The sequence below is a fragment of the Strongylocentrotus purpuratus genome, unplaced genomic scaffold (genome assembly GCF_000002235.5).
Source record: "Strongylocentrotus purpuratus isolate Spur 01 unplaced genomic scaffold, Spur_5.0 spur5_scaffold_21, whole genome shotgun sequence".
Classification (NCBI taxonomy): Eukaryota; Metazoa; Echinodermata; class Echinoidea; order Camarodonta; family Strongylocentrotidae; genus Strongylocentrotus; species Strongylocentrotus purpuratus.
The window spans coordinates 13,599,123-13,626,897 of NW_022145607.1; the positions used below are offsets into that span (position 1 = coordinate 13,599,123).

Below are 27,775 nucleotides of genomic sequence, written 5' to 3' on the forward strand. Positions count from 1 at the left end.
ATGGTGTAAAAGAAAAAGGAAACTATGATCATTTTAAGAGGAAATTAAAGGAATACCTAATACTTGACAGTCAGAGAAGAGAAGTGAATGACATGTTATATGATTGAATTTTTTATTCTTCTGTCGGTTCATACTTTTTCATGTTGTATATACTTATGTTTTCGTACGTTATAGAAATTCTACAAATTCATCATTATTTTCCTCTTCTTCCTTCTCCTCTTTTTCTTCTTCTCCTTCTTCTTTTTCTTCTTGTATTTAATATCATTTCTATCATCAGTTTAATGTTGTTATTATTATTATTATCTTTAATAAGTAGTTCTTTTAATTTTCTTATCTGTCTGTAAATATTACTATTTTAACTTATTAATTTTATACATGTCTGTAAGGGACCCCACTGGAAATAAGCTCTCGAGCTTTCGTGGGTTATCCTGTTCAAGCTGACTTTTTTTTGATCTGTTATTATTGTATATTGTTGTATGTTGGAAGCTTGTCGAATAAAAATCAATCAATCAATCAATCAATCAACCCCCCCCCCCCCCCCAAAAAAAAAATCCACAACCCGAACGTGCGTATGTACAGCCGTAGATGGCGTTTATACAATGCCAATAATATTGGCAACATTAATTTCGCCGCTCGGATAATATACCGCGGTAAGTATAAATAATTGTGCAAATATCTTTCTTTTACTTTATATAAGGTGGTAATTTATTAGAGAATGATGTGTTGAATTGATACAAGTTAGTAGGTAGTATTTAAGCACTGTATTTAATTTGGGATAATATTATATTGTGATTACAGCGGTCTAACTAAGAAACGAACAACTGTCGTCCCCGTCCAAAACGTAAACACTTGGCACCTCTGACTCTGTGGCCGTGCCGCCCCTGTCCGCCTGGCCTGGCCTGGCCTGGGCCATGAGCGGTTGTAGGGCGGGCTGCCCAGTTCCAGCATCTATCCAACAGGGCAAAAAGGCCAACGAGCTTAACTGTTAATAGCTTAAAAGCACCAGAATCGAGACAAACCTTGCAAGCTACTAGTACTAGTTCTACATGTTCCTGATGATAATGGGCTAACAACTAGTAACAACTAACCTGCGATTTGCAAAACAAAAACGCTGACCTCTCGCGATGTTGGTTCTGCTGGGAATGCAAATACTAGATTAAGCAGTGTAGTCTAGTCTAGACCTAGATCTACATCAAAATAGCTGTTTTCGTGTTGCCAACTTGATACTAACTTTATGATAATAGCGATTAGTTTAGTGTTGTAACTGTAAGGCAGTAAAGGCACATGCACAGGGTTCTTGTTTTTACCCTCATCACTTTTATTTGTGATTATTAGACCCTAGTTACAAATACAATGAATATTCTACAATTAAATTTCTTTCAGAAAGGTGTAGTGGGCATTCAAAATGGCCCAGAAGCGTAACTCCAAGACGAAACTACCCAACCTGTCTCTGGCCGAAGCCCATCGTAAAGCTGACCAGTACTCTCTGAGTGATCTGCACCATCAGACCAATGCTGCAGCCAAGCAGGCCATTCTCCATGAACTCCACTCATCGATGCAGCTCCGAGCAGAGAGGATACGTCTTCACCAGAAAGGTTCCTCCGACACTCGTTACGATGGTGACGAACGTCTCAGAGGAGGAGCTGCTGGAAGGGAGCCCATGACTCGAGCCCCCTTTGGATATCAAACAAAACATGTAACTTTTCATGAGGCACACCTAGAGCCAAGGGCACAGTCCCGAATCCCTATTCCAGTTCATCCTGACCCTAGCCAAAGGTTAAGGGGTCACCAGGTCAATGGTGTTCAGGGTCAGGCTGGTAGAGGCAGGACCAGACCAAATGTAAGAAGAGGAGGGGATGGTGACGGTAGGCATGGAGAGAAAGCTGTTCCAGTGACCTACGAGTATACATGGGGACAAAGAGGAAGACTGAATGAACTTAGAATCAGGTACATGTACTTCATGTTGTGATGTGTTGAGAATTTATCCATTTGTTTGAGATCTTTAACTTATTATCTTATGATTTAAATGAACCTTTAGTATCCAGGAATGGGATGTCGGCAAACTTAACGGTTTCATGATGAATCGCTACCCTGGTGCCAATATTAGTGAACCATTAAATAATAAACAATCCTCTTTATCTTACCTGTATATCACTTTTTGATCAGTTACAGGTACAAGTATGTACTATTTAGTTGTGTCTGAAACATGTATGTTTGGGATAGTCTGCTAATTTCTATTCAAATTTAGTGGATGGGTCATCATTGAAGTTCTTAACAAATTTATTCCAAAGGGCAAGAAATTTGTTATTTGATGTCTACCAGATAAGATAAAAAAATTGGTGTTCTCAATGATGTAAGGTTCATTGCCTACAATGAAGCCTCTTAGCTTTAGTCAAGGATTTTTAAACATTGAATTATGAATGATAACCCAAGCTCTACAGTGTAGGTGCTGTACACCATTATTTAACGCGAGACAGGCATTAACACTTTGTAAAATTATACGAGAACATGCTCTTCTGGCTTCTAACAGATGATATATCATCTATAATGTGCATTACATGACGACAAGTATTAATATAACAAATTACTGCCATCATTGAATTCATTTGTGTAATGTTTACTTTCAGGTTTCTAGCAAGGAAGTATTTCAAGCTGTGGAGGAGTAATGCTTGCACTGGTATCAGGCCTTCTGTGATTAGGTGGGTCGAACAGAGAGCTCTTTATCAAATGCAATGAACAAACTGTAGGAGACGCTTATCCAGAACAATGCATACACAAATTTGAGAACATTCAAATAATTGTCCAATTTAAAGGTACTATGTCCCATTTGCAGGCCAAAAAAATGAAAAAGTTAAATTCCAACTGCATTTGAAAGGTAATACTTATTTAGAACTTCCCTAAAAAAGATGGGGCTTGAAAATGTCTTCAAGTGGGAAAAAAATGACTATAAGTTGTCAAATCGACTTTAGGGCTATAGAGCCCAAAAGTAATAGTCTTGATTTTCAGACAATTGTACCGAATGGTCATACGTTTTATGCTGCGCAAAGATTCAATCAGTTTAATCTTGGCCATCACAAGAGTTGGGTTATTGATGTAGACAAATGCTCATGTACCCTTTACAACTCTTTTTGTGTATGTTATTACCAAAGAAGAAAAAAAGCCAGTCAGTCACTCAATAGTGTCTGACAGTGAAGTCTAGCAAGTAAACGGGTTTCCTTGCATAATTTGAATATGAGGACACTGCTAACGTTTAAATTTCACAGATAGGACATACATGAACATATGCTTAAGACACATACCGGTATGAATCTCAGAACATTGCCTTGATACTTAAGAGGTACTGTACATGTATATCATACAAATATTGGAAACATTTAAATCATATTTCATTTAAGGCTGTGTAAGAAAAGATAAAATCAGTATTGGTTGAGAGGACGACTGACTTGATTTTACCCTTTTTATTGGGTTTATTTTTGAGAAAGGTATCCCATATTTCATGCCTTGAAACAAGCAAGAATTTGTGAAATGTGGTGGTATCACCTATGGTACAAAACCTATTTACAATCAGACTTGGACAATTTGTGGTGTACTGTAATAGCTCATTGGTAGAACAGTGGTCTTGTAATTTGTGGATCCGTAGTCCATTTCCTTCACTATTCTCAATTCATTGTTGCAAGGCGTGCGCCTGCTCACACACCAGCAAATATACACAGCAATGAAGCCCGCATACACACCTGAGACAGTAATTTTGTGGGAAAGGTGAATTTATGGGGTTACAGCTTTCTTGTGGGCAATTGACAAATTATGTTTATCTCCTTTATTTAAACAGTGACAATTTCTTTAGGGGAAAGGTAATTTTCATGTGCAGTCACTGTTTTTTTCTGGAATGACCTGCCAGAATACCTTAGAAATATATACATGTAAACATAAAGTAATTTGAAAAACATAGCTGTTTTAGCACTTAGTATGATCTTGCAATTATGAACCCAGTGCACCATTTCCACTCCTGTATTCTGTTCTGTAAAGCACATAGAGACATGTAATTATGCCTAGATGTGTTATGTGCTATACAAAAACATTTACCTTAATGGTAATCATTATTATTATTTAGGGAGCATTACAATTCTCGGTTGCTGCGGAAGATGTTTGATGAGTGGAGAGAGTTCTGGTGGACGCAACGCCGAGAATGGACACTAATGATAAGAGCAGAGTATCATCACAGGTGAGAGAAAAATTCTGTTTGTTGAAAGGGATCACAAAAAGGAGTAGGATTTCTAACCATACCATAACACTCCATATTATGCAACTATACCAAGCAGTATGTGTAACAGTGAAATACAAAAGCTTAAAGATGGGTGTACTCTTGAAGGAAGGCATCCACATATCCAAGTACAATGCATAGTGATGCAATAATTATTGAATGAAATAGAGTGGCCTACTTGCAGTTCACGTTATTTATTGAAATTGTCATGGGTGTCAAAAAGGTAAATGTTGATATGTGTAGATGATGATACAAATAAACTTGAAGTTTGTGCACGTACAGTAATCTTCCCTTTTCTGCAACTAATGTGTTTTACAGGTAAACTTGATTTGATTGAACATTCCTCATACAGTATGTTGGATGAACTGTTTTGATACTTCTTTCTTGTGTATTAGATACAAGATTTACCAGCATGTGTGGATGTCCTGGAGAAATTTTGTTGTTAGAGAGAAAGTGAAGAATGCCAAGAAAGAAATCTCAACTACCCATGGTAATATATAGATTTTCTTCTCTTTCCATCTCTCTATTTCTGTTTCTTTTTCCCCCTCCCCATCTCTCTGTCTCTGTCTCTCTGTTATGCGCTATATCATACATCTATGTTGTATAAGTCTTTGAATATTTTCCCCTTTATAAATAATTGACCATACTGCATAAGTTACATCTATTTTACTCACCCAATTGCAGGGTTTTTCTTTCCTCTTTAGATCTGAGAAGACCAAAAGTTTGGATAACTGACATTTTCCATCTTATAAACAGAATCCCACATCCCCCCATAAAAGCATACAAAGAAAGAATAGGACAAACTAAATCATGTTTCAAGTTTGCTCATTACATATATCTGTGGGAGTAACTTATATTATAATATTGTGCACTTAAGAGAAAATCTAATTTTGAAGAATGTACATGTATCTCCTAATTCCATCTGTTACCTTAGATTAACAGTAAGATCTGTCTATTTTGCTTATACTGAACACAACAGCCTCAAATTTACTGCTTAACAAGGCTCTAACGGCATGGAAGCAGTATGTAACACAGAGAAGAGCAAAGGCAATATTAAAGCAAAGAGCCAAGAAGTTTCACCAGGCACGCGCTCTTCAGTTGTGTTGGAATGAATGGAAAGCTGCTATGTACCAGCGTAGAGAGGAGGGAGAAGCCGAGGTGTTTGCTTTGCAGTACTGGGCAGAGAGTGTCACACAGAGGGTGAGTTGTGAAATTGAGATGTACCAATATATCAAGACAAGGAAATATATGTAGGATTTATTGAAATATATAAATAGGGATAGTCCTGGATGGGCATACATTTTAGTCACATGTACAGTATACTACATGTTACTGTAAAAGAGCCCTTTATACTTTGTCACTGAAAGTATATCAATGTAAGACTTTAAACTACATAAATTGAATAAGCATTATCACTTTCATGTATCCAGTCTTTCCGGAGCTGACAAATTGCATATTTCAAGATAAACATTCGTATTGAAATGCCAGTCAATCCGGATATTCAACTCTATCATATTTTTCGTGAAGGTTCAGGAGCTCTTCCATATACCAACTCAGCAACTGCTGCATATCTTGCATATGATGCTTATAGATTTTCTTCCTCAAGACACTTGTTAGTTGCATTTCAGTCACAAAGCTGTACACAAAATTGACACCCCAAAACATGGTTACACATTGCTCCATGGAAAACAGATGACTTTTGTATATATATATATATATATATATATATATATATATATATATATATATATATATATTATTTTTTTTTACTCAAAGGATTATTTGAATAATTGATTATCAATGTTTCCCTCAGGCATGGAATGCATGGAAGAGAAGATGGACTGAGAGGCAGGAGATGAAGAAGAATGAGAGGCTTGCTGAGCACCATCATGAGAAGAAACTGGTATCCCGGTGTTACTACCAAGGCTTTCTAACGTACACTCATCACAGGAAGAAGAAAAAAAGGATCAATGGTGAGATTTGTCTTCATAATGTTGAAGTTTGAGATTACAGTTTCTAACTGTACCTCTATTGTCACGATAGATTAATCATTGTAAAAGCATATATTTGTGACATGTGGTTATAGAATGATGCTCTGTTTTTGTTTTCTCTCGTTTGTTTGTTTGGGGGGGGGGGGGACATGTTTTGGGTGTTTTGACTAGACACAGAGGCCCGAATTCACAAAGGAGGTTTGTCGACAAACCTCCTTTGTGAATTCGGGCCAGAGAGTTGTTTTACAATGTATGTCATATACTTGCAAAGTCTTATGTAGAGATTATTTGTTTGTACTATGTCAATATCATTGATGCATGGTTTGATTGTGAATACAGGCCTAGGATGTGAGGTGCTCTGTTTTTTTTCATGTATTTTCTATCCCTATAACGAACTTTGACCTCACCTTCCATGTTTTCATTTTAATTTCTGTTGTAGCACAAGCTTGCGAGGTGTATTCAGACAGACTCTTGACCCATGCCTGGCAGCACTGGAACCAGAGGTGGTTTACGCGTCGATCCCTGGCACAGCGCCAGGAACAGGTGGACCATCTTGGAAATAGATCCAGGATGAGGAGGGTTCTTACCCACTGGAGATTCTGTATCCTTTATCTGATAATTAAGGCTTTATCTTATAAAACACTTTACAAATTACATCTGACCAAAGCGGCAGTTTTTAACTCTGCCACAAGCCGTTTTGTAGCTGCCAATTCTGTTTTGAAACAGACAAAATCACTTGCGACTTGATCTTCTTTCAGATTTATCTCCATGTTAGTTTCTGTCACTGCCGTTTTTGACTGCTTGAAATATTTTAAAGATGATGGTAGTCATATCCGCATCATCCTGTTAGCTATTATGAGGCCTCTCACTGTGTGATGCTATGTCGGGTTTACATTCTTCAAAAGGGGCGTGTTACTTACAGCCGCTGGGTTGTGACCTGCATTCTTGACCTTGCCTGTCAGGTTGGGCTTGGTATTGTGAGCTTTGAGGTCTGGTTGTTGTTTCTCTGGCAAGATCAGTGCCATCTTTTGTGAACAGTGCAATGTTTTCCTTCCTTCTTCCTTTTGAGTACAGACCTCTTTACAGAGTATATTATCATACTATACTGGGGTTGTGTGCAGGTGAACCACTACACCGGGGTTTCCCCCTACTCTTATACAAATAGTGCAGTGGGTTCTTAACATGCAAAGTTAGTCACTCTTCTCTACACAGGCCTCTATTTAATGTCCTATCCAAGGGACCAGAGTGTTTTCCACTTGACATAACCTGCGTTTATAAATAAGGGAAGGGGCACATTAACACACATTATAAAATGGCTCTAGTATTTTAAGCATCGTGATTGGTCAATACGCGTCACATGACATTGAAAAAATTTTGATGCAAGCACGATTTTGCAGAAATGAGTGCAGAAAAAGCGCAGTAAAAAGTTATATTGCACGGTGCGTACGCGTGACCATGGAGATCCAGTGCGCGCGCGTACGTGTAGTACGCGCTCCCTCGAGTTGCATTGCAATTATTGTAGGCTACGCGTAGCTAATATTGTACGCTCCACCATGATCCCCAGCGCAACGTACGCGTAACTAGCTAGCTAGAGCGGCCAGCGGGGTATTATTAAAAAGCAAATTTTTATTTTACTTTTGCCTTGGATTTAGGCCTGTTTTGACTTTTGGATTTTATAATGAAGCCAGGAATTTCAGCTGTCTGATGTAGACTCGTCTCTAGACCCACTGTATGGATTTTATTTTTAATCAAGGCAATGAATCCCATTGACTTTTTGGTAAGCCTGCAAGGTCTTAGTCTAATTAGAAGTAGAACCAACATAACTCTAGATCTAGATCTAGATCGAACTCTCGTAGACTCTAACTTATTAGTCTAGATCTAAAGTTTCGTTTTTGCTATTTGTGTCGCTATTTTATAAAACAAATAACGCACTTGACCCTGTTGTGCAAAACGTAAATGCAGTAAACGCTCGGTTTCTTCAGATGGTTCGCACTGTCAACTCGCCGCAAGCGGCTCGTTGCACAGTGCGGCACCAATCTAAAGAAACCTCGCGCGTACTGCATTCACCGCTATTGCACTCTGGGACGTGCGTTATTTGTATAACGCAGGCTTCAGTCATCCGCCTGGGTGATAGTCGAACCCGGGATCTTTGGTTCGACAGACGGACGCTTTACCGACTGAGCCAACTCGCCTCCTCTCAGACAAAGTTCTCCAGTTTTGTCCCTTGGGTGGAGTTGATACTACTTTCTCTGTTTCTTTTGATATCTTAGTATTTCCAAATATCATAGTGGTTCATTGTTGCACATTTTTTGTTGCACATATTTAGAGTTTTTTTTTCTTCTACCTGAGTTCATAGATGTACTATTTACATGTGCATTCATATACTATTCCATTCACCATTCAAACGGTTTTATGTCTTACGCTTATGATTCCTTAATTAACATTCATAGATATTCATCTAGTTCATGTTGACAGGAGTAAAGAATACATAGCAAGGACACATCACAACACACAGCTCAAGGTACATCACAGGACTTGATTGCTTGACATCCAAAAAACCTTTTTGTTTGTTTTTGCGAGAGAGTTTATAATTGTGAATCGTTTTAGGGTTATGAATTTAGCCACATGCGAAAATGGGCTGGTATAACAGGTATTGTAAGTAGCCTGTGTTTTCATTATTTTGAAAACAACAATTTGCAAAATATATTTTGTCCCTGTCATCCACACAAAAAATCTGTATGAAAAAATATTGTCCTAAACAGTAAATTATTGCACAAAAATTAAGAACTTTATGATTGAGAAGTTCATGGATAAGATTTTTTGCTGGGTAATTTTGGATAACATTGAATTGAGTTATGTTTTTGACTGGTTCTAATTGATTAAAATGTAATGAGATTTTTGCAAGGAGCTAAACAAAATGAGCATTATAGAATGTGTATTTGTATTTATTTGTTTTCTTACATTTCTATAGAAACTAGGCGTACTGATGTTGAGGCTTGCTGTGGCACAGAGAAAGGTGAAAGGGAGAAGAACAGAGCAAGCTATAGAGCTACATCAACAGATGGTAAGGTTATAACTCAATTCAATTCCTTAATTGATTAAAAACTTATGTGTGAGAGTGATTTGCAATGAGCCTAATACAGCCATTGTATTCACATAATGTTTTTTGTGCTTCTGATTTGCAGTCACAAAGAATACAACAAATAACAAGTATTTGAATATGTTAGGGCAGTCATATTTATGAACTTCATTTTCACACAATATATTGGTTTGTCAAATTTCATGACTGGCAAAGTCTTGGGTTAGGAATTTCTCATATATTTCAGATTTTATATGAGTTAACAGTTAACAATCCTTATTCCAGAGACCATTGCATCAGTTTGAAAGTCATCTTCAGGAAAAGAATTAGATAGATCTGATATTTGTTGAAGAATTGTTGTTATAATGGGTTGCCAAGTGATGTACCCTGTAAAATTTAAAAATCAAAAACATTAAAAGAAATTATTGCATTACTTTGGTTTCTAAGGTGCCTGTTGATGTGTAATGAAACTTAGCTTCAGATGTAACATCCACTTCACTCATTAATGGAAAATAAAGGAGAAAATAAGTAATATATTGTGATATCACTATCTCGTAGTTGGTGAAACGTTGTTGGAATCAGTGGATCTTACAGTGTGAACACAGAGAGGAGCTTAGACTCTTCTCAGCTACAAGGAAAGCAAGAAAAATGCACAGGTAAGAAACACTTATCTTCTCGTCCTCATTTTTCTCTTCAAGATTCAAGATAATTTATTGTCTGATTTAGAAATACAGAAATTTGTCCTCCACTGCCGAGTGACATACATTATACAACATAAGCAATTTATACTTTGAGGATACAAAGAAAATACAACAATAATGATAATAACAATTATAGTAATAACAAAACTGACATGTAAATTTCAAACTTCTACCATGAGACAGCACTGTATTCCTCCTTTTTCTGATTCTCTTCCTCCCATTTCTTTCTGACCTTTATACCCTTCGTACCTCCCCTGCTTTAAATCCTACATCTTCTTCTCATGCATACAGCATGGAGGACAACAAATTGTAGTGGTGAGAAATAAGAATGCACCATCAGTGAACTAATTGGTCCTTATGGATGATCAACTATTGACAAAACTGCCCTATCTGATCAAAAGGTTTATTTTACCTCTGTATAATGAAATATACTTGTAATTTCTTTTTATTTCATTTTCATTTTCTTCACCATTTTTTTCACCATCTTCCTCAATCTCCGTCATGTAATCTCCTTAGTATGTACTGAAAATGAAAATATAGGAATAAATAAAGAATGAAATGCTTTTAGTTTCGTCTCTATTTTATATATTGATATGATTTACCCATTGACCGACTATCCTTGCTGATACAGTCCCTAGCAAAATATGCATTAAAATTTATACCCAAATATTTTTAATTTTTTCTTCAGGAAACGCCTTCTCAACTCAGTGGTCCATCAATGGTGCAATTACACAGTGTGGAGAAGGCATCGCAAGGTAAAATATGCATGTTTGCCGTATATAATTATTTTTGCTCATTGCATCCATAACTGGGTGGCTTCGTTTTTAAGCCGAGAGAAATGAGAGAATTCAATAGTGAATGAGTTAATGTCATTCATTAGTTTTCTGTAGTATTCAAGCACCACTTATATCTTAGACTTCTGAAAATTAACATAGGAATGGAAGGGGACTGCAATTTCCATGCTTGACCAGATAAATATATATTTTTTGTTGGATTTTCATTTCATAAATTGGAGGGTACTCACAATATATCGTCGCCTGGCTGGCAGAAGGGTGTTAGCTCGAATTTCAGGTCAATAATGAAACTTAAAGCAGAAGGGCGTTAACACTAAATCACCTCAAACTTTTATAAAACTGACTTATTTCTGAGAAAAAAATTGTGGCCGTGTTCTACTACAACATTTCTATTAGTCTTTTATGTTTTAAACCAATTTTTGGGACGGAAAGCAGTTTAAATATAAAACAAATCTTTAAATAAGAATAATTAGAAAATTAGTTTTCGAGTTGCTCGCGCGCTTATGCCCTTCTGCCACCCGGCCGACGATATAGTTTAGTCAGATTCAGGACCTCACTTGAAATATTCAGTCAACAACTTAATTAAATTTGAGGTCAATTTGATTTTGTTGTGTTTTTACGTAGCTCAATAATGAAAGGTGGACTGGTTGAGTCATGCCATTTGTTGAATACTTTTAGATGTAGACTTTAATATATTACCTTCTCAAAAACAAAACTGCACATGTTTCACTATGCATCAACATGACCCAGATGTATTGTATAGGGCAAATAAAGAAGCTGCCAATGCACAAGTGCCAGGAGAGGACCAATAATAAAGAGTACTTTACTGCAGAGAAAAATTGTAGGTAATAAATCATCCTTTGAAAATTTGAGTCTGTATGTATTCCACACACTAAATGCTGTTGGGATCTTTTTTTATATACAGGAGCAATATGCGAGGGCAGATGATTATTATGCCAGAAGAAATTTGCTCCCTAAATGCATCCAGAGACTGAGACACAATGCTGAGCTGGAGAAGAGGAAGAGCGCACTCCAAGCACAAGCAGCTGAATTCTACAGGTCAGTTTATAAATTGCATTTTTTTTTCAGATCCACCTTTTTACATTATTTTTTTCATGGTAGCTAAACCCATTGACAAAATATACAATCTTTTTATTTTTGCTTTTGTTATTCTAACAGTGATTTTGAAAGTTCGTTTCCAGGTTGGGGGGGGGGGGGGTATATTTTTAATCTATTTCATTAATGTTTCATTAATGGTCTCAACTTTGTTTCACTTATTTCAATTATTTCCACCATGTACAGTAATACATTCTGCTAGAATGACATGCAATATTGCATAAACGGAACACAAAGCAATTTCGGGACAAACTCAGTGAAATGGCCCTTGTGTCGTCCTTTGCAATTTATTGTGCAAAGGGCGAACCCTCATGGCAAGACTGTAATAATATGTAATAACTGGATACTAAATGATAATAATAATAATAATGATAACGATAATGATAATGATAATGATAATGATAGCAATAATAATGAATAATAATGAATAATAATAATGATAGTAATAATAATAATGCTTTTGCTTTTGTTATTCTAACAGTGATTTTGAAAGTTCGTTTCAAGGTTGGGGGGGGGGTATATTTTTAATCTATTTCATTAATGTTTCATTAATGGTCTCAACTTTGTTTCACTTATTTCAATTATTTCCACCATGTACAGTAATACATTCTGCTAGAATGACATGCAATATTGCATAAACGGAACACAAAGCAATTTCGGGACAAACTCAGTGAAATGGCCCTTGTGTCGTCCTTTGCAATTTATTGCGCAAAGGGCGAACCCTCATGGCAAGACTGTAATAATATGTAATAACTGGATACTAAATTATAACAATAATAATAATGATAATGATAATGATAATGATAATGATAGCGATAATAATGATAATAATAATACTGATAATAATGAATAATAATGAATAATAATAATAATAGTAATAATAATAATGACAATAATGATGATGATGATAATAATAAAAAATAAACATAATGATAATGATAATTAAAGGTATTACAAAGTTTTGGGAAATTTTGAAAATTGGGTGGATAGTGATTCTTTACAACTTTGATATTTTGGATGCCCCTGTAGGTGTATTATAAGCACTAGAAATTTTAGACCCTAAAACACTTCTGCTTTCAAGAAAAATTGAATACAAAAATTTACCGGTGCTCCCGGTAAATTTTCATGAATTTTATATAGCGCCTACGGCCGTACGATGATAGCTGCGACCATGAAAATCTCAGAATATATAGTTGTCATATATAATTTCCAAACGGAAATAGCAAATCGGTCAATTTAGTCAAGAAACATTGTTTTATAGCTTAATTGATATCTTGACCTTGAGAGGGCGCTATACAACATGAAGAGTTTACTTACAATTTGATAACTTAAGACTCGATTTCAACCGCGACAACGATCACTGAATATTGTAGGATCGCATATATGCTCCTAATATGTTCATTTGAACGTAATTCATGCCCCCATACCAAAACTTTGTAATACCTTTAAAATGACGATGATAATGATGATAATAATAATAATAATTATAATAACAATGATAATAATAAAGCTAATAATAATTTTAATAATAACAAAAACAATAGTGCTTCCAAGTTATAAAGAGGGCTATCGTGGTTCAACTGTGGGCTGAATGCATGCCACTGAACATGTTATATTTTGTTGCATCACGTGAGCCCTCTATTCCTCCAAAATGTTTAAGCATTTTTATACATTAATTGAGAAAAGTGAATTATAAATTGTGTATTTTTCTTAATCTGAAACGAAACAATTTGGCATGAACACAACTACTGTTAAAGATCTCAGCAATCATGTTTTATAACATCTTTATGTCTTATATGTTTTGTATTGTATGCCCTGCTTTGGCAGTTATGAGCCATGACCTGAACTACTCTTATTATATGTCTGTGACTGTGCAATTCTTTTATGTTTATACTATGTTCCTTTATTGAAGATTGATAATAAAGTGATACAAAATCCAAAAAGAAAAGGTGACATTCTGTAATGATTTTAAGAATAGGTACATGTTTAATTGATTATATTCCTATCATAATGATATACCAGTATTTGTTGACATGTTCTGATATTAATGATGTATTTTTGAGATAAAAAATATATAATACTATTGTTGTTATTGTGGTAAAAAATGTTAAGTTGCTCACCATGCATGCTCTTAGCTCATTCAGATATGACGCAGTAAACCTCGTAAGATTTTTTTAAATAACTGGTTTAAATGAATGGCAACTGTGCACAACAAAGGTCCTATGCGTTAGCTCAGTGATTTAAGATACAGAAATGTGAAGCGTATCAACTTTACGTCGTCATTCACATTAAAAAAAAATCACCATGGTTTACCACTGCACACCTGAACAAGGTTTAACTGTAATATTCAATGTCAAAATCTGTGAGATAACCTTTATCATTGAATGGTGTGTATTACAGGGAAGGTCAGCTGGGAAGGTGCTTCTATCGTTGGTGTCATTCCTTTCAGTTGAGTCAAGACATCAGGATGATGGAGAGAATGGTAAGAAGGAAGAATGACATCAATTGATGAATTATCCTGTTTCTTTTTCTTTTTGTTGGGTACAGATATTGGAAACGGGCTCAAAATGAGCAGCTTAATGAGAAATTTACATTATTAAAAGTATATAACCTCATAATTTCATGTTGGTCATTACCTAGAAATAAATGGTATTGCTATAAAAGAAAAGGTATTGGGACTGTTAAATGTCCTTCGATTTCTCCAAAACTTTGTATCACAAGATGGCTAACACAAAAACATATATATACGTGTATACACCTGTACTTGTTAAGGGGTCATTTTCAATTAGCCAAGACATGCTTTTCAAGACCCGCCACTATTATTCATATATATGTTATTGATTTGTAAATTGTTTTTAAAGTGGAAATAAATTGAATTGAATATTTTTGAGGTGGTGTGACTTGGCCCCCTTGAAAAGGACAACAAATCATATTCTTTCTGATATTCTTTGTGCTAAAAGATTCCTCACCTGTACTTTATTGGATGACATATTATGGTTTAATTGACTTCACTCTACAGGCTTTCCTACACCATGAGAGCATACTGAGTAAGAGGTTCTTCACAGAATGGAGGGAGAGGACAAGGTCTAAACTGAAGGAGTCAGAAAAGATGGTATGAATCCATGCACTACTAATCACTCTACCAATAAATGCTTAGCTCCTATCTTCTTAAGTACTGTAGCAAATACTCTTGTGAAAGGCCATGCACAGTAATGGCATCATATTCCAGTTTAATTGTGACATGAAGACATCTTCTATGATAACACTCATTTGAAATCCACTTCATAAAGATGAGTCAAGAGTTACAGAAATAAGAGAAAATTAAATTTAATTTCACATGGTCCTAGTTAAACATGAGTACCTGTATTTACCCAAGTACTTTTACATTTTAAAATCAAATTTTTACCACGAAGTGTAATTACAGCGCTTATATTTACTCATAAATGTAGACCTATGCACAATTGTGTCTATGCAATATGCTTTGTTTTCAGAGATTTTTAATTAGGTAATGTGTGCTGAAAAACTGTATTCACCATGGTCATAACTAAAGGTTTTTTTTATCATCATACTGTATTTTATCTGTTCTGTGTAGTATCGAGCCATGGACCATCATCACCTATCCCTGTGTACTAAAGCTCTCAGCAGGTGGATTGAATTCACTGGAGAAGCCAGACAGAGGTATGATGTTATTTTGAATAAGTCAATTTTATGTGCCATATAATTCTGTTTATAAATTCAAGAATTATGATGTGTACCTGATAATGCTGTGTATTCTGTATTTACAAGAAACCCTGAAGGAAAACATCCAATTGCTGTATAACATTTTGTGCAAAAATGGGTCAACAATTTATTGTGTGTTATTTAATTTTATGTAACAAAACAAACTTTAATACAAGAATAAGGATTCCACAGTTTGAGAACTCAATGAAAAGTTATGATCTACTTGTGTGAAAATGTTATAGTATGAGAATTCTACGGAACCAAGCACTCTGCTCCCAAATTAGATTACCAGTACTTTTATGATGTTTTGATATGACGTTTCTTTCTACGATATGTGACAATTTAACATCTCTTTTGTTACACAATAATGACATTTTCATTTCATAAAGTGTTTTCTTTATGAAATTTCCTTGTTTATAAATAGACTTCAAATTGCTTAAATTTGGTTGCTGTTGCCTTTTCAGGAGTGAATTTGAGAGGATAGCTGCCCAGCATGATTATAGACAAAGAGCCAGAAGGACATGGGACAAATGGAGAGAGGTATTAAAAAGATCTTGTTTAGTGCTTGGTTCAACAGTAATTTAAGGTCATACATAGTGCATCTCATAAGGAGTGAATTCTAACTTTACAATATGTTTCACTCACAAAAGCTTAGTTTTTTTCTGTGTGTGATTAAGATGTCTTATTCAGGAAAAAATTATTACATCTTGGCCAGTTTTAAGTTTTGGGTGTATGAACATTTATTGTGTAAAATGATACATGTAAGTTAATCTGCAATAAAAAATAGTTAAACCAAAATATGTATTTTGCTATCTGGGGCAGGTTACTAATCGATCTTCATGAAGGTATGGCCAATTTAGATATTCAGTTTCCCTGAAAAAATAATTTATTATATTTCCAATGACTTCTTGCTTTCTTTTAGTTCCTTGCATACTGTTTGTGGTTTTTGACGCATATTCGCAACTATTCTTTGCATTTTTGTTGTGTTTTTCTCTTTTTCCTTCCCTTTATCAGTATGTTTCACATCGTAGATGCAAGGCAGTAAAGAAGAGCAGAGCTGACCTGTATCATCACAGAAAACAGATGAGAAAGGTCTTTACTGCGTGGAAGGTGAGGAACAAAGAGGGTCAAAGAGGGCCATAGGGATCACAAAGGGTCATGGGGGTCGCACATACAGTGAAGTCTCGTGGATCATAAAGGTGTATTATTTGTCATGATCACAAGGGCTACATAATGTGTCAGTACTGGTCATCTAGTTAGGAGCATTGAAATGAGCCCTATTGTTGTTTCTAGTTTGTTTCAAACATTGATACTACTGTATGTTTGGGGTCTGATATGATTATGATGCAATGATTGTATCATTACTCAACATTACATGTAGCTGCTGCATCAACTCCTACTTGTTTGTTCACACAACACTTTGAACTTGAAATATTGAAAACAAATACCAACTTCTTGAATCAGATTTAATACTGTGATAAAATATCATTGAAAATTGTATGTTTTTTTCTTCATAGAATCTATGAATACCAGCATGAAAACATTTCTCCTCCCTGCAATTATTTTTCAATGAATTGACAGCTATTGCACAGGATACTGTAAAAGTACAAATATTTACGGTACATTCATTTTCGCGGATTTCGCCCCAAGACCTGCAAGCGCAAATTTAAGAACTTGCAAAAATATAAGCATGACTTCTTATGCGTGTTTTGAACGAGCTGAATTGCGTGCAACGCGAATTTAAGAACCAGCGAATATGTTTTGGGGTCGCTCAACGCCAAAAAATTAATTTTGCGAAAATAAAAACGTTTACAGTTATACACTGTACAGCGTTTTGATCAGTTCCCTGATTCAAAAGGTGCAATATAAATGATAAGTATTATTATCATTACCTACTGGTAGTGCAAATGAATCTTATGCTGTCTTGTATTTCCCCTCTATTACAGCAACACTGTCAACAGATGCATGGTGTCTATAAAGTTGTAGCAGTCAAGGAGTCAGCTGTTAATCTTAGGAGGCTCAAGTAATGGAATGAAATGTTATTTGTACCTTCCACCATCTATGAATATAAAGTATAATAATACATAATGATGATGATGATAAAAATGATAATATACTATAAATGATAATATACTATAAATAATAATAATAATTTTTCTGTACAATGTTCTGCCTGCGGCGTGTGTTGGTGTACCTGTGAATAAATGAGGGTGGGTGTATGTTTGTTTTGATAAGTTTTACAATATTTGATATTATAATTTGCTTGTACATGTGTGTATGTTTATTTTTGTACAGGGCCCCATTCTCACAAGCTTTGCTTATCTTGTGGTCCTTCCAATTTTGCTGTTAATTAGTTATGTATTGTTTACCTTTAATTTTAATGGAAAATAAATGAATTGAATATAATGATTTAAAAAAAGGTGCTTATATAGAGCGCTTTCCAACAAAATCTCTAAGCACTATAAGTATTGATTAATCAGTGACTTTGCTTAATACCATCTCATTCAAGTTTACTCATGCACAGTTTATTGCTTGTAATGTAGATCCATTTCATTCATTATCATGTTCAATAAACATGTGCATTTACATGTAAAATATTGTAGAGTTAATATGGAGTGCTAATATGTGTTAGAGATATTATTGATTTTCGGATTGTCTTCTGTATCTGGATGATTGTAATTATTTAACACAGAATATCACCCTTTTTTAATGTTTGTCTGTACAGTAGCACTGTTAGGAGTTTTGTTTCATCACATCGCAGTACAGTATATTGAAAGAGTAGCTTGCGCTATATAATTTGATCTTATTATTACTCATTTTTTTATTATTTTATGTATACCATGTATTACAGAAAGAAAAAAGAAAGAATTGTGTACTTAATTCATTATCCATGCAACAATATACATTATATATACAAATATGTATGATATTCACTGTGTCATAAGTAACAACAAAGAAATCACAACCTTGGAAGAAGTTTCATTTTATGCCATCAGTTGCTTTGCACTTTTATGAGGAAGTATGTTTAGCTCTTGTTTCATTGAAGATTGTCATCATTTATTTCATGTTTATCTATGCAGGCATGCATTTTCTGACTGGAGGGTTTGTGTCGAGACAGCCAATGAGGAGAGATCATTGGAGAGGATAGCAGTCCATCATAGGAATACAATGATACTCAGCAAGGTTTGTAGGATTAATTTGAAAGATCATTCCGAGAAAAGGGCTGTAGGATTGTTAGAGACGGGTTATCTGAATGCTTGCAAATTTACAGTGTGTACATTTACAAGAAAACTAATTAGTTTTTAAATCTTGAAAATGATAATTTTCCTTTATATGTTGAAAATTGTTGTTTTTCCACATTTTACCAGCTCTATAAACTTCTCTTTTTATGCTGGACATATTCCTTCTGCTCTCAGCTTTCTTTTCCTTTTTCTAATTTTATTTTTCCCTTCAGAAATTCAGACATGTGTATAGTAGTCATGATATTATTAACTCATTCATGTGGTTTACATGATTATTCATGTGATAAACATGATTATTTTTGCAGGAAGAAATGCATGATCTTTCTTTGGAGTATTTGTTAAACATCAGAATATATTTGACAATTTTATTTCATCTATTTTCCTACTAGTTTTTTTTTTTGGCATGGACTTTCATGCTTAATCTCTTTCTGTTTTCTCACCTGTCTGTAATATTAATAATAATAATAATAGTAATAATAATAGCCTAATAGTCCACTCCAAATTTTATTAAACCGGAACGGAAATTCTTTTATGCGGGGCTCCTAACCCATTTCATGTATAATGTTCTTACAAATACCAGACAGTGTTTTTGTGGAACGTTCAATACATTTTCTTATTTTTACTTGTGAACTCAGTGTAGGTTTATTTTTCTTAAATGATATTTGCAGATTATAAGAGCTTGGCACACCAATGCTCAGCAGCATGCTGCTAATACTGCTGTGAAAGTCTGGAGGTTAGAACAACTTCAAGCTCAACTTAGCAGAGGTAAATCATGGTTATTGCAATGTTGTGAAGAAAAAATCATATCGGACATCATGCTTTCAAAAAGCACATTACACCCTAATGTACGACATGAATTATGTCTTGCAGGCCTTGATGTTTTCTTCAAGGTTTGTGTTTCCGCTGAAAAAATTAAAATGCAGCATTTTGTAATTGGAGATGTCAATTATCCATGCACGTTTTGGGGCAGATTCTCTTATTCATTCAAATAACCTTTCATCATTGATCTCAAAGAATTTTGTAATCAACAAATGTAGTGATTGAGGAATCAGAAAGTTTGCATGAATTTGTGTGATACTAAAGAAAATGTTATTTATGAAGTCCTTGTTTATCATGAATCCTCCATCCCACACCATGGGAGAAACACATTTTAAAGCCTGTCTACTAGTTTGGGCAGGGAGATTAGACCTGACCTCCCTGCAAGGTCACTGACAGATGGTTATCTCATCGAATCAGCACTCAATTAACGTAAGAAAAAGGGGATCCTGGGGTACCAACATGCACCGATGAGGCATTGTTTGCTATTTAGAGGGCGCAAGTAGCTATAAGTAGTGCAGTAGGGGTTTAAAAGATGATGATGTTTTTTTATGTACAGGTAAATTAGAGAGAGCATTCTTAGCATGGAAGCATTGTGCTAAGACGGAAGCAGAGGAGAGGAGGAGAGAGATGAAAGCAGATGTCTTCCATTGTAAGAAACTTAGACAGAGATGCTTCCAACAATGGCAAGCATACAGGCTGCTCTGCATCAAGAAAGCTGTAAGTTTCTCATTAAAGCTCAAACAAGTTTACCAACATAATCAAATTCATGGATATTTATTTCCTGGGGACATAGTGACGAGTTATTACATTAACCTGTAATTATTGAATGAAGAACAATACTTGGTATCCAGTCTGCATACATTACTTTTTGCTATGTCAGGCAAGCCTTGAGCAAACTTTCAGGTTGTCAAGAATAACCTTTGTTTAAGAAGTATGCATAATATTTGATTATGTTATTAAACTGGCCATACACCCCTTCATGGTTAAGGTCCCCATTTTAATTTGCAAGTAAACATTGCATCAATGTTTTCAGATGTGCACGTATTGTTGCATCACTGCCTGCGCTGTGTGCTCACATTATATTGACATGGGCACCATTTTAAACTACGAGTCAACAACTTTGTTTACTCCTAATTGAAAATGGCGCCAATGTCAGTGCATACCCACTCTTGTAACCGTGAAAGGGTGTATTGTTATATCGGTTAATGCAAATACAGCATATCTTTAAAGCAGTTTCTGTTTCTTTGACAAGTCTTTTAACTTTTTATCAAATAATGATATTTACCCTAAAACATCATACCATTAATGTGTATGTTTATTTCCAGATTCAAAATTACTTTCAAGTTCTTTGCCATTCCAGTTTATACTCATTTGTGTTTGCTTGTTGTTTTCTGTTGCAATGTTGCTTTTTTTGTTGTTTTTTGTTTTGCGTTTTTGATGTGTTTTGTTCATAACTGCTTGATGTATTCATTAACTACATATATATATATATATATATATATATATCAACTGCTCTTATGTAAAGAAATTGTAATGTAATGTGTAATTGTACATTTTGATTGATTGTATTTCCAATGTCCAGTCCCCTCTCTTACCTTATTCTGATTTCATTCACTTTCACTTTCCAGCTCATGGCTAGGCAGGCTTTGTGGTTGAACAAGATCAGGATGCAAGCAAAGTTTTACAGCAGGTGGAAACATCAGGTAAGTCATACAGTGATGTGTACAGTCCCTATATCAGCTACAGTCAAACCTGTCCACAGTGGCCACCTCTCTATAAAGGCCACCTGTCTATAGTGGCCATGCATCTTGTCTCTCGCTAGAAAGAAATGTGTGTTGTAGAATCTGTCTAGAAAGCCCACCTGTGTTCAGTGGCCACCTTTTCTGTTTCCTTGAGTGGCCACTTGTTCTGTTTCCTTGAGTGGCCTTTATAGACAGGTTTGACTGAAGTTACTTATGGACTGAACAATGGAATCATTGCAGTCACTCTGTCAGGGTCGCATCAAGGTTCTTCTCAGTGCCATACAGTCATGTACTTGTATGTAGGTTCTCTGTTTAATTGAAAGCAATGTGGTAAATGAATGTGTGGGTGTGTTGTTAAATTTCTATCTTTATGTAACATCCTCCCTTTCTGTCACATGGTGCATCCGCAAGCCTACTGTGTAAAGGTAATTGTCTTTAATGTTTAGAGGGGGGGGGGGGGGGGGAATGGTCTCCTTTTTATTAAATAAAAGCATCTCTGTTTTCCCAATTCATAAAGGTTCTTTTCAGTGCCAAACATGTACTTGTATGTAGGTTCTTTGTTAAATTAAAAGCATTGCGGGAAATATGCGTGGGTGTGTTGTTGTATTACTTACCTTGATGTATATAAAAGTAATTTTTGTGACTTTTTATCAAAAAATGTATGATGGATATTACTTACAAGAATAAATGTGAGCTGCACATTACTATAGTCAGATAAACTGTGTAACTTACATGGAAATACTTTGTTAAATGATTGAAATTTAGTTTCCTTTTCTTATAAATTAACTCATACCAACCTCCTCGTAACCTTTCTCCTGGCTGCAGCTTAGCGAAGCCCATGCAGAGAACGGGAAGACAGTGATGGTGCTGTGGTTATGGAGCATGAGACTCCAGCAGAAATTATGGAAATAATGTATGATGGAATTACTTGCAACAATTGTGCAGGATTTGATGCATGCTGTTGATGGTCTAGTACTTAATTTATACTGGGAATCTCGCTAAACATGCCTAGCTTTTCTGAGATTCCCTTTTTCCCTTCTCAGTTAAATCAAGCAATACAAAATATTTTGTCTCATTCTCTTGGCTGCAGCTTAGCGAAGGCCAGGAAGAGAATGGCAAGACGGTGATGGCGCTATGGTTATGGAGCATTAGACTCCAGCAGCGCACCCTCCATGCCTGGATCGGCTACATGAAGGAGCGGCGGAGGAAGAAAGACCGGATCACCCAGGCCCTGGAGTCAAGGAGGGTGGAGCTGCTGAGGGAGGGGGTCAGACAGTGGCTGATGGTGGCTGGTAGCCTAGGGGAGAGAAGAGCTGCAGTTGCTGCTAAGCATCATGCTCAGGTTGACATTTTGCTGGATTCACTCTCAATCTCTCTCTTTCTCTCTCTTTCCATTGTTATCATGTACCAATTATTGCGAATTGAACTTTTAAAAAGGTTTTCATCAATTTGCTAATTCAGATATGATTATGATAGAAGGCATCATGTTAATATCTAGCATATTTCCTGAACTTAAATGTGCAAAGAAAATACCGGTGATCATTTCTTTATTCTTGTCATCGTAAACAAAAAAGCAATACAGACTCTTTTGGAATGATTGGCATACAGGTTACTTCCAGTGGAAGGAATCGTGTACCCTATTTCATATATTTTTTTTGATGTTATATCTTTGAGTATCTCCTTTATAAGTTAAAGTGATGAGGGTGCGACTTAATGTTGACTGTGTCACTGATTTACCATAGACATCCTTGAAGTCCTACCGAGTGGTTCAACGCTGTGCTTCTCATTGGAGGCAGAAGACCATCGCTAACAGAGGAAAGAAGCGGCACCGCAACTCGACCCAGAGGAAGGTCAGATTTGAGGATGAGCCTCCCACAAGAGGTCAAGGGTCAGAGGTCACTCTGCCACTCATAACCCAAAGGTCAAGCATGCTCCTGGAGCCGTTAGGATCGAGGGGTATGCCAGTCATGAGTAGCTCTGTGGATGAAAGGATGTTGGAGCGAGATGTAGAGGAGAGAACGTTTTCTGTGACGTCCAAGTAAGATTTAGAGTCCATCTTAGAGTCCATCTTCCCATAGATATGTTTTAGTTTTTTTTTTTTTTCCTTTCCTTTCCTCCAGTCTACTGCATACATGATAGTATATATATTTTTTCTGCAACTTATATTTCACCCACTTTGTGCCTTCTATGAATTCTTATGAAAATCTTGAAGATAGGAACCTACTGTAAGAGAGCATGAATAGGTTTTGCTCCTAAGGCCTAAACAAAAACATATGTTGTATTGCCCTTTGCAACCGACCCACAAATCTTGAAATCTACGGGCGGCTTTTTTTTTTACCGTTTTTTAGAGAAGAAAAAATATTAAAGCATTCAAAACTGAGAAATATCAGCCCAAGGAGGGAGAGAAAAAAAAATTTCTGACCGACCTGTGTTTTTGCTCCTAAAGGGCAATACAACATCTTTTTTTTTGAGGCTTAATGAAAAAAATAAAGAGTTACTGTATACATTTATCTTTTTCCACACTGTTAGATCTGTGACTGGTAAGATGCGCCCTCAGCCCAGAAGGCCAGACTTCCTGAGAGATTCACTCCAGAGAGAGGGCCTATGGTCGCAGTCAAAGCCTCAAGTGAAATCGTAAGAAGATCAAGCTCTTTCACCACTGACCACCCAAAGATAAAACTTTATACAAAAAACAAATACAAAAATACAAAAAACAAAATACAAAAATACAAAAAACAAAATACTTTGGTGATAGGTCCTTTTCATGCTCTGCTCCACATTTGTGGAATTCTCTTCGAGCCTCTATTTGTTGCATCTCTGATATTACTTTGTTTATATCAAAATTAAGAACCTACCTAATGGAAAATGATATTCAACCTACATGTAGATCTTAAATTGTTACCTTACCTTGTTATCTTATGTTTGCTAATTTCACTTTAATTTTTGTTCTCTTGTCATTACTCTCTTTAGTTTTACTTGTATCAATATTGTAAAGCGCTTTGATATAAATGTCATATGAAAAGTGCTATATAAGTAAAAGTTATTATTATTATTATTATTATCATGGGTTCTAATTGAGTGAAAATTACATGTAACTGATTTTGGTGCTTTTGATTTTCATTTTTATTGCCGCTTTTATGGATTTGTTTTCATAAATATATTTCCATATCATATCTATGATTTAATTTTGATACAAAAGACTGATCTTAGAAAGGATACATGAACAATCCTCTCTTTTATATGCTGATGATCAACTTAGTCTTAATTTTTTTTTTATGGAACTCTATATGTGACATGAATGGATTCAGATAAGTAATATTTTGTTATTTGAAACTCGTATTTTATTGATTTCCCAACGTTTTATTTACAGAAATAATTCTGAAGAAGAACATGAAAGTACTCCTCTACAGAAAGTAAGAATACCATCATCCCTCCCATCATCAAGTAATGAAATACCCCTAGATAGCACATGGAATGTTCCATCGGATATGAGTAAGCCAATCAGAACAAGAGAATTCATCCCAGAGAGAGTGCCACTAGATACTGAAGGAAATACTAGATCCTCAGGATTTGAGGGACAGTCCACTATACAGGCAACTACTGACTTAAAATCAGAGAAACAGTCTAGAAGTGATGAAAGTGGAAATCAGAAGAAAATAGATGCAGAGTTTGCTTCCAGCACTTTGGATGAGAATAGACTACCTATGACTGGAGGCAGCGCTAGTATTGGTGGACTGGCAGAGGGTGGAGACAGTGTATCCAGAATAGATATGAAGCCTCCTGTTCTTATTCCACCATCTGCTTTCTCAGGCCTCCCGACTGCATCCAGGACATCTCAAGGTGAGTTAGGGTCATTTCTTTCTCAATCTCTCTTTCTTTCTTTCTTTCTCTCCCTTCTCTATGTTCTCTGTATTCCTCCCTCTGTCTCTGTCTCTCTATTTCTCAGTATCTGCTTCACTTTATCTCCCTCTCTCTCTCTCTCTCTCTCTTGTTTTCTTCTCCCTTCTCTCTATTCTCTATATTCCTCCATCTCTCTATTTCTCAGTATCTGATTCAATCTCTTTCTCTTGTGTTCGTTGAATCTCTCTCTCTCTCCCTCTTTCTCATTCAGTCAATAGAAAGCTAATTCAGATGCACTTTTCTGATTGTCTTCCTAGTCAAAGGTGCAAGAAAACCTCCATCTGACAAAGCAATCATGTTGCCTAGCAATGCATCACACATTCCCTCTGATGTTGAGAAGACCCAGAGGTTTGGTGATGAAGGGCAGGGAGGACAGGACAAGAGCAGAACAGAGTCCCCAGAGGCTCTCTACGCTGAGATACAGAGGTTGAAGAATACCCTCCAAGGGTACCAAGATTTGAAAAACAAACTCAAGTAAGTTTTCGCCAAGTTTATTTTGAGGTTGAAGAATACCCTCCTAGGGTACCAAGATATGAAAAACAAACTCAAGTAAGTGATTGCCAGGGTTAGTTTTAGGTTAAGAAAATACATCCCAAGGGTACCAAGATATGAAAAGGCATGGTAAGGCATTAATCCTGATAACCAAGTCCCTCGGAGAGGTTATAAAGCCTTCGTTCCCATGGTTGCTTCCAAACAAGCACATACATGCTATCTGAGCTGTGTGGTAAAACAAACAAACAAACCAACTACAGATATCGTATGCTTGGATTTCACTTAGTAAAATCAGTTTAATTTATAGCATTTTCCTTTTATCTCACCCCCCTCCCCCCACCTCCCCTCCCCCTCTCTTTGGAGCCATACCACTGACAAGAAAGTAAGATTAAAATACATTTCCTATGTTATAACATGTTACAGAAGGTTAAAGAGCCAAGAGGCTGAGCTGCAAGGTTGTGTGAAGGAGCTGAACCTACCTTCATCAACAGAGGACAGTGCAGCATTACTTATCGGGGATGAACTGACGCAGGTTAGTCTCATTACAAACTAGGCTCCTCCTTGGAAATTTGCCATGTCTGTTTCTGGTGCTGCTGGGTGGTTATCAGATAATATGGAATACTATTGGGATTTTCTTTTCTTCTTTTAATTGGCATTACAACACATTTGTATATAAATATCTTTAGAAAAAATGGTAGTGTCCATTTTGTGTCAGAGTTTTTAAAGAGAATTGGGAATGTTATGACTTTGGATGACTCATTTATATGTAATGCATTTGTTGGAGAAAGTGATATATAGCATGGGATGTTTTATGAAATAAATACATTTTTGTGCTTGATCAGAGATCATTTGTTTGATGTCATTTCGGGGTCACAAGAGTAAAGGGCCAAAGGCTATTAGTTTTAACTGAGATAAACATGTACATGGAAACATTTGAGATGAAGTGTAGAACTCAAGTGTTATTATTGACTTCAAATTCATGCCATGTTTCAATACATGTTTTGTCTCCCTCACTCTTTCACAATATGCCTATTTTTTTTTCTTTCTTTTTTGAGTCCCTCTTTTTATCTCTCTCCTCTCCCATTCTCTCCCCCCCCCCCCTTGCTCCTTCCCTCGCTCTCTTCCTTCCTTCCCTCATCTCGCTCCCTTGCTCACTCCTTTCCTCCCTCCTTCTCTTCTTCCTTTCTTTCTTCCTTCCCTCTCTATCCCTCTCTATCTCTCTCTTTCTCTCACTCTCTCTCTCACTATCAATCACTATTTTACAGGTTCAAGAGGAGACAGCCTTACTGTCATCTCAGCTACATCAGAGAAAACCTCACATCAAGAAAATCCTCTCACAAATAACTCGACTTACTCAACAAGCTACCGTATAAATAGAGATGGAATGTACATTCAGGATGGAAGTTAAACCATATTTCAGATAACAATCGATTCTGCATGTGCCTCAGAACAGTTTACTAGATCAATTGTGAATTATAAATAGTTTGAAATTGAATGGAAAACCAACTGGTTAGTGGATGATATGCTTTCCATGAAATACTTGAATAAATGAAGCTAAAAATGAAACCCTAAAATTTCATGGTTTTCACGATACACTTGGCTATTTCAATTGTTTATATTGATTATTATAACATACATTCTAGCATAATATTAGATAAAATTGATTTTGTCTGATCAACAAGTACAGCAAAGTAAGATGAAGCCCTGTCAAAAATAGAATTTAACTATTCCATTCTGTCAGTATTAAACTTTGGTATGCAAAATAGGAACTTGTATGGTTGTGAATATTAATGACAATATTATATTTTTAAAGTAAAAAAATATATTTCTTTATCAAGTTGAATATTGAATAAAGAGTATTAATTGACCAAAATAGTTTCAACAAAAAAAGTCTTTTAAAATTGTGTGGAGGTCAAAT

The 27,775-nt window shown here is 35.7% G+C and overlaps 2 protein-coding genes across 3 annotated transcripts; both read left to right on the forward strand.

Annotated features, from left to right (window-relative positions):
- Positions 1–590: 590 nt before the first annotated feature.
- On the forward strand, positions 591–19,616 carry LOC574744 (protein SFI1 homolog). The gene is made up of 21 exons (XM_030994163.1): positions 591–650; positions 1,384–1,947; positions 2,628–2,699; positions 4,112–4,222; positions 4,657–4,751; positions 5,241–5,461; positions 6,075–6,234; positions 6,692–6,853; positions 8,703–8,773; positions 9,224–9,316; positions 9,890–9,987; positions 10,721–10,787; positions 11,752–11,885; positions 14,343–14,424; positions 14,962–15,054; positions 15,535–15,620; positions 16,127–16,202; positions 16,677–16,772; positions 17,609–17,685; positions 18,743–18,849; positions 19,573–19,616. The coding sequence occupies exons 2-21, from the start codon at positions 1,406–1,408 to the stop codon at positions 19,614–19,616; spliced, it is 2,487 nt and encodes an 828-aa protein (XP_030850023.1). The 5' UTR covers positions 591–650; positions 1,384–1,405.
- LOC105445288 lies at positions 19,381–27,668 on the forward strand. Of its 2 annotated transcripts, none has more exons than XM_011680655.2 (10): positions 19,381–19,669; positions 20,280–20,440; positions 21,352–21,426; positions 22,556–22,807; positions 23,208–23,503; positions 23,995–24,099; positions 24,836–25,305; positions 25,623–25,839; positions 26,281–26,389; positions 27,123–27,668. In XM_011680655.2, the coding sequence occupies exons 2-10, from the start codon at positions 20,351–20,353 to the stop codon at positions 27,228–27,230; spliced, it is 1,722 nt and encodes a 573-aa protein (XP_011678957.2). In that variant the 5' UTR covers positions 19,381–19,669; positions 20,280–20,350; the 3' UTR covers positions 27,231–27,668. The 2 variants fall into 2 exon arrangements, with proteins under 2 accessions (XP_011678957.2, XP_030850936.1); XM_030995076.1 differs by having other exon boundaries at positions 25,629–25,839.
- Positions 27,669–27,775: the final 107 nt, after the last annotated feature.

Coding starts and splice junctions, on each gene's coding strand:
- LOC574744 (XM_030994163.1), top strand. CDS start 1,406: ATGGCCCAGAAGCGTAACTCCAAGACGAAACTACCCAACCTGTCTCTG. Junction 8,774..9,223: donor ATCACAACACACAGCTCAAG/GTACATCACAGG, acceptor ACATTTCTATAG/AAACTAGGCGTACTGATGTT. Junction 15,055..15,534: donor TGAAGGAGTCAGAAAAGATG/GTATGAATCCAT, acceptor TGTTCTGTGTAG/TATCGAGCCATGGACCATCA.
- LOC105445288 (XM_011680655.2), top strand. CDS start 20,351: ATGAAAGCAGATGTCTTCCATTGTAAGAAACTTAGACAGAGATGCTTC. Junction 23,504..23,994: donor ACGTTTTCTGTGACGTCCAA/GTAAGATTTAGA, acceptor CCACACTGTTAG/ATCTGTGACTGGTAAGATGC. Junction 25,840..26,280: donor GATTTGAAAAACAAACTCAA/GTAAGTTTTCGC, acceptor AACATGTTACAG/AAGGTTAAAGAGCCAAGAGG.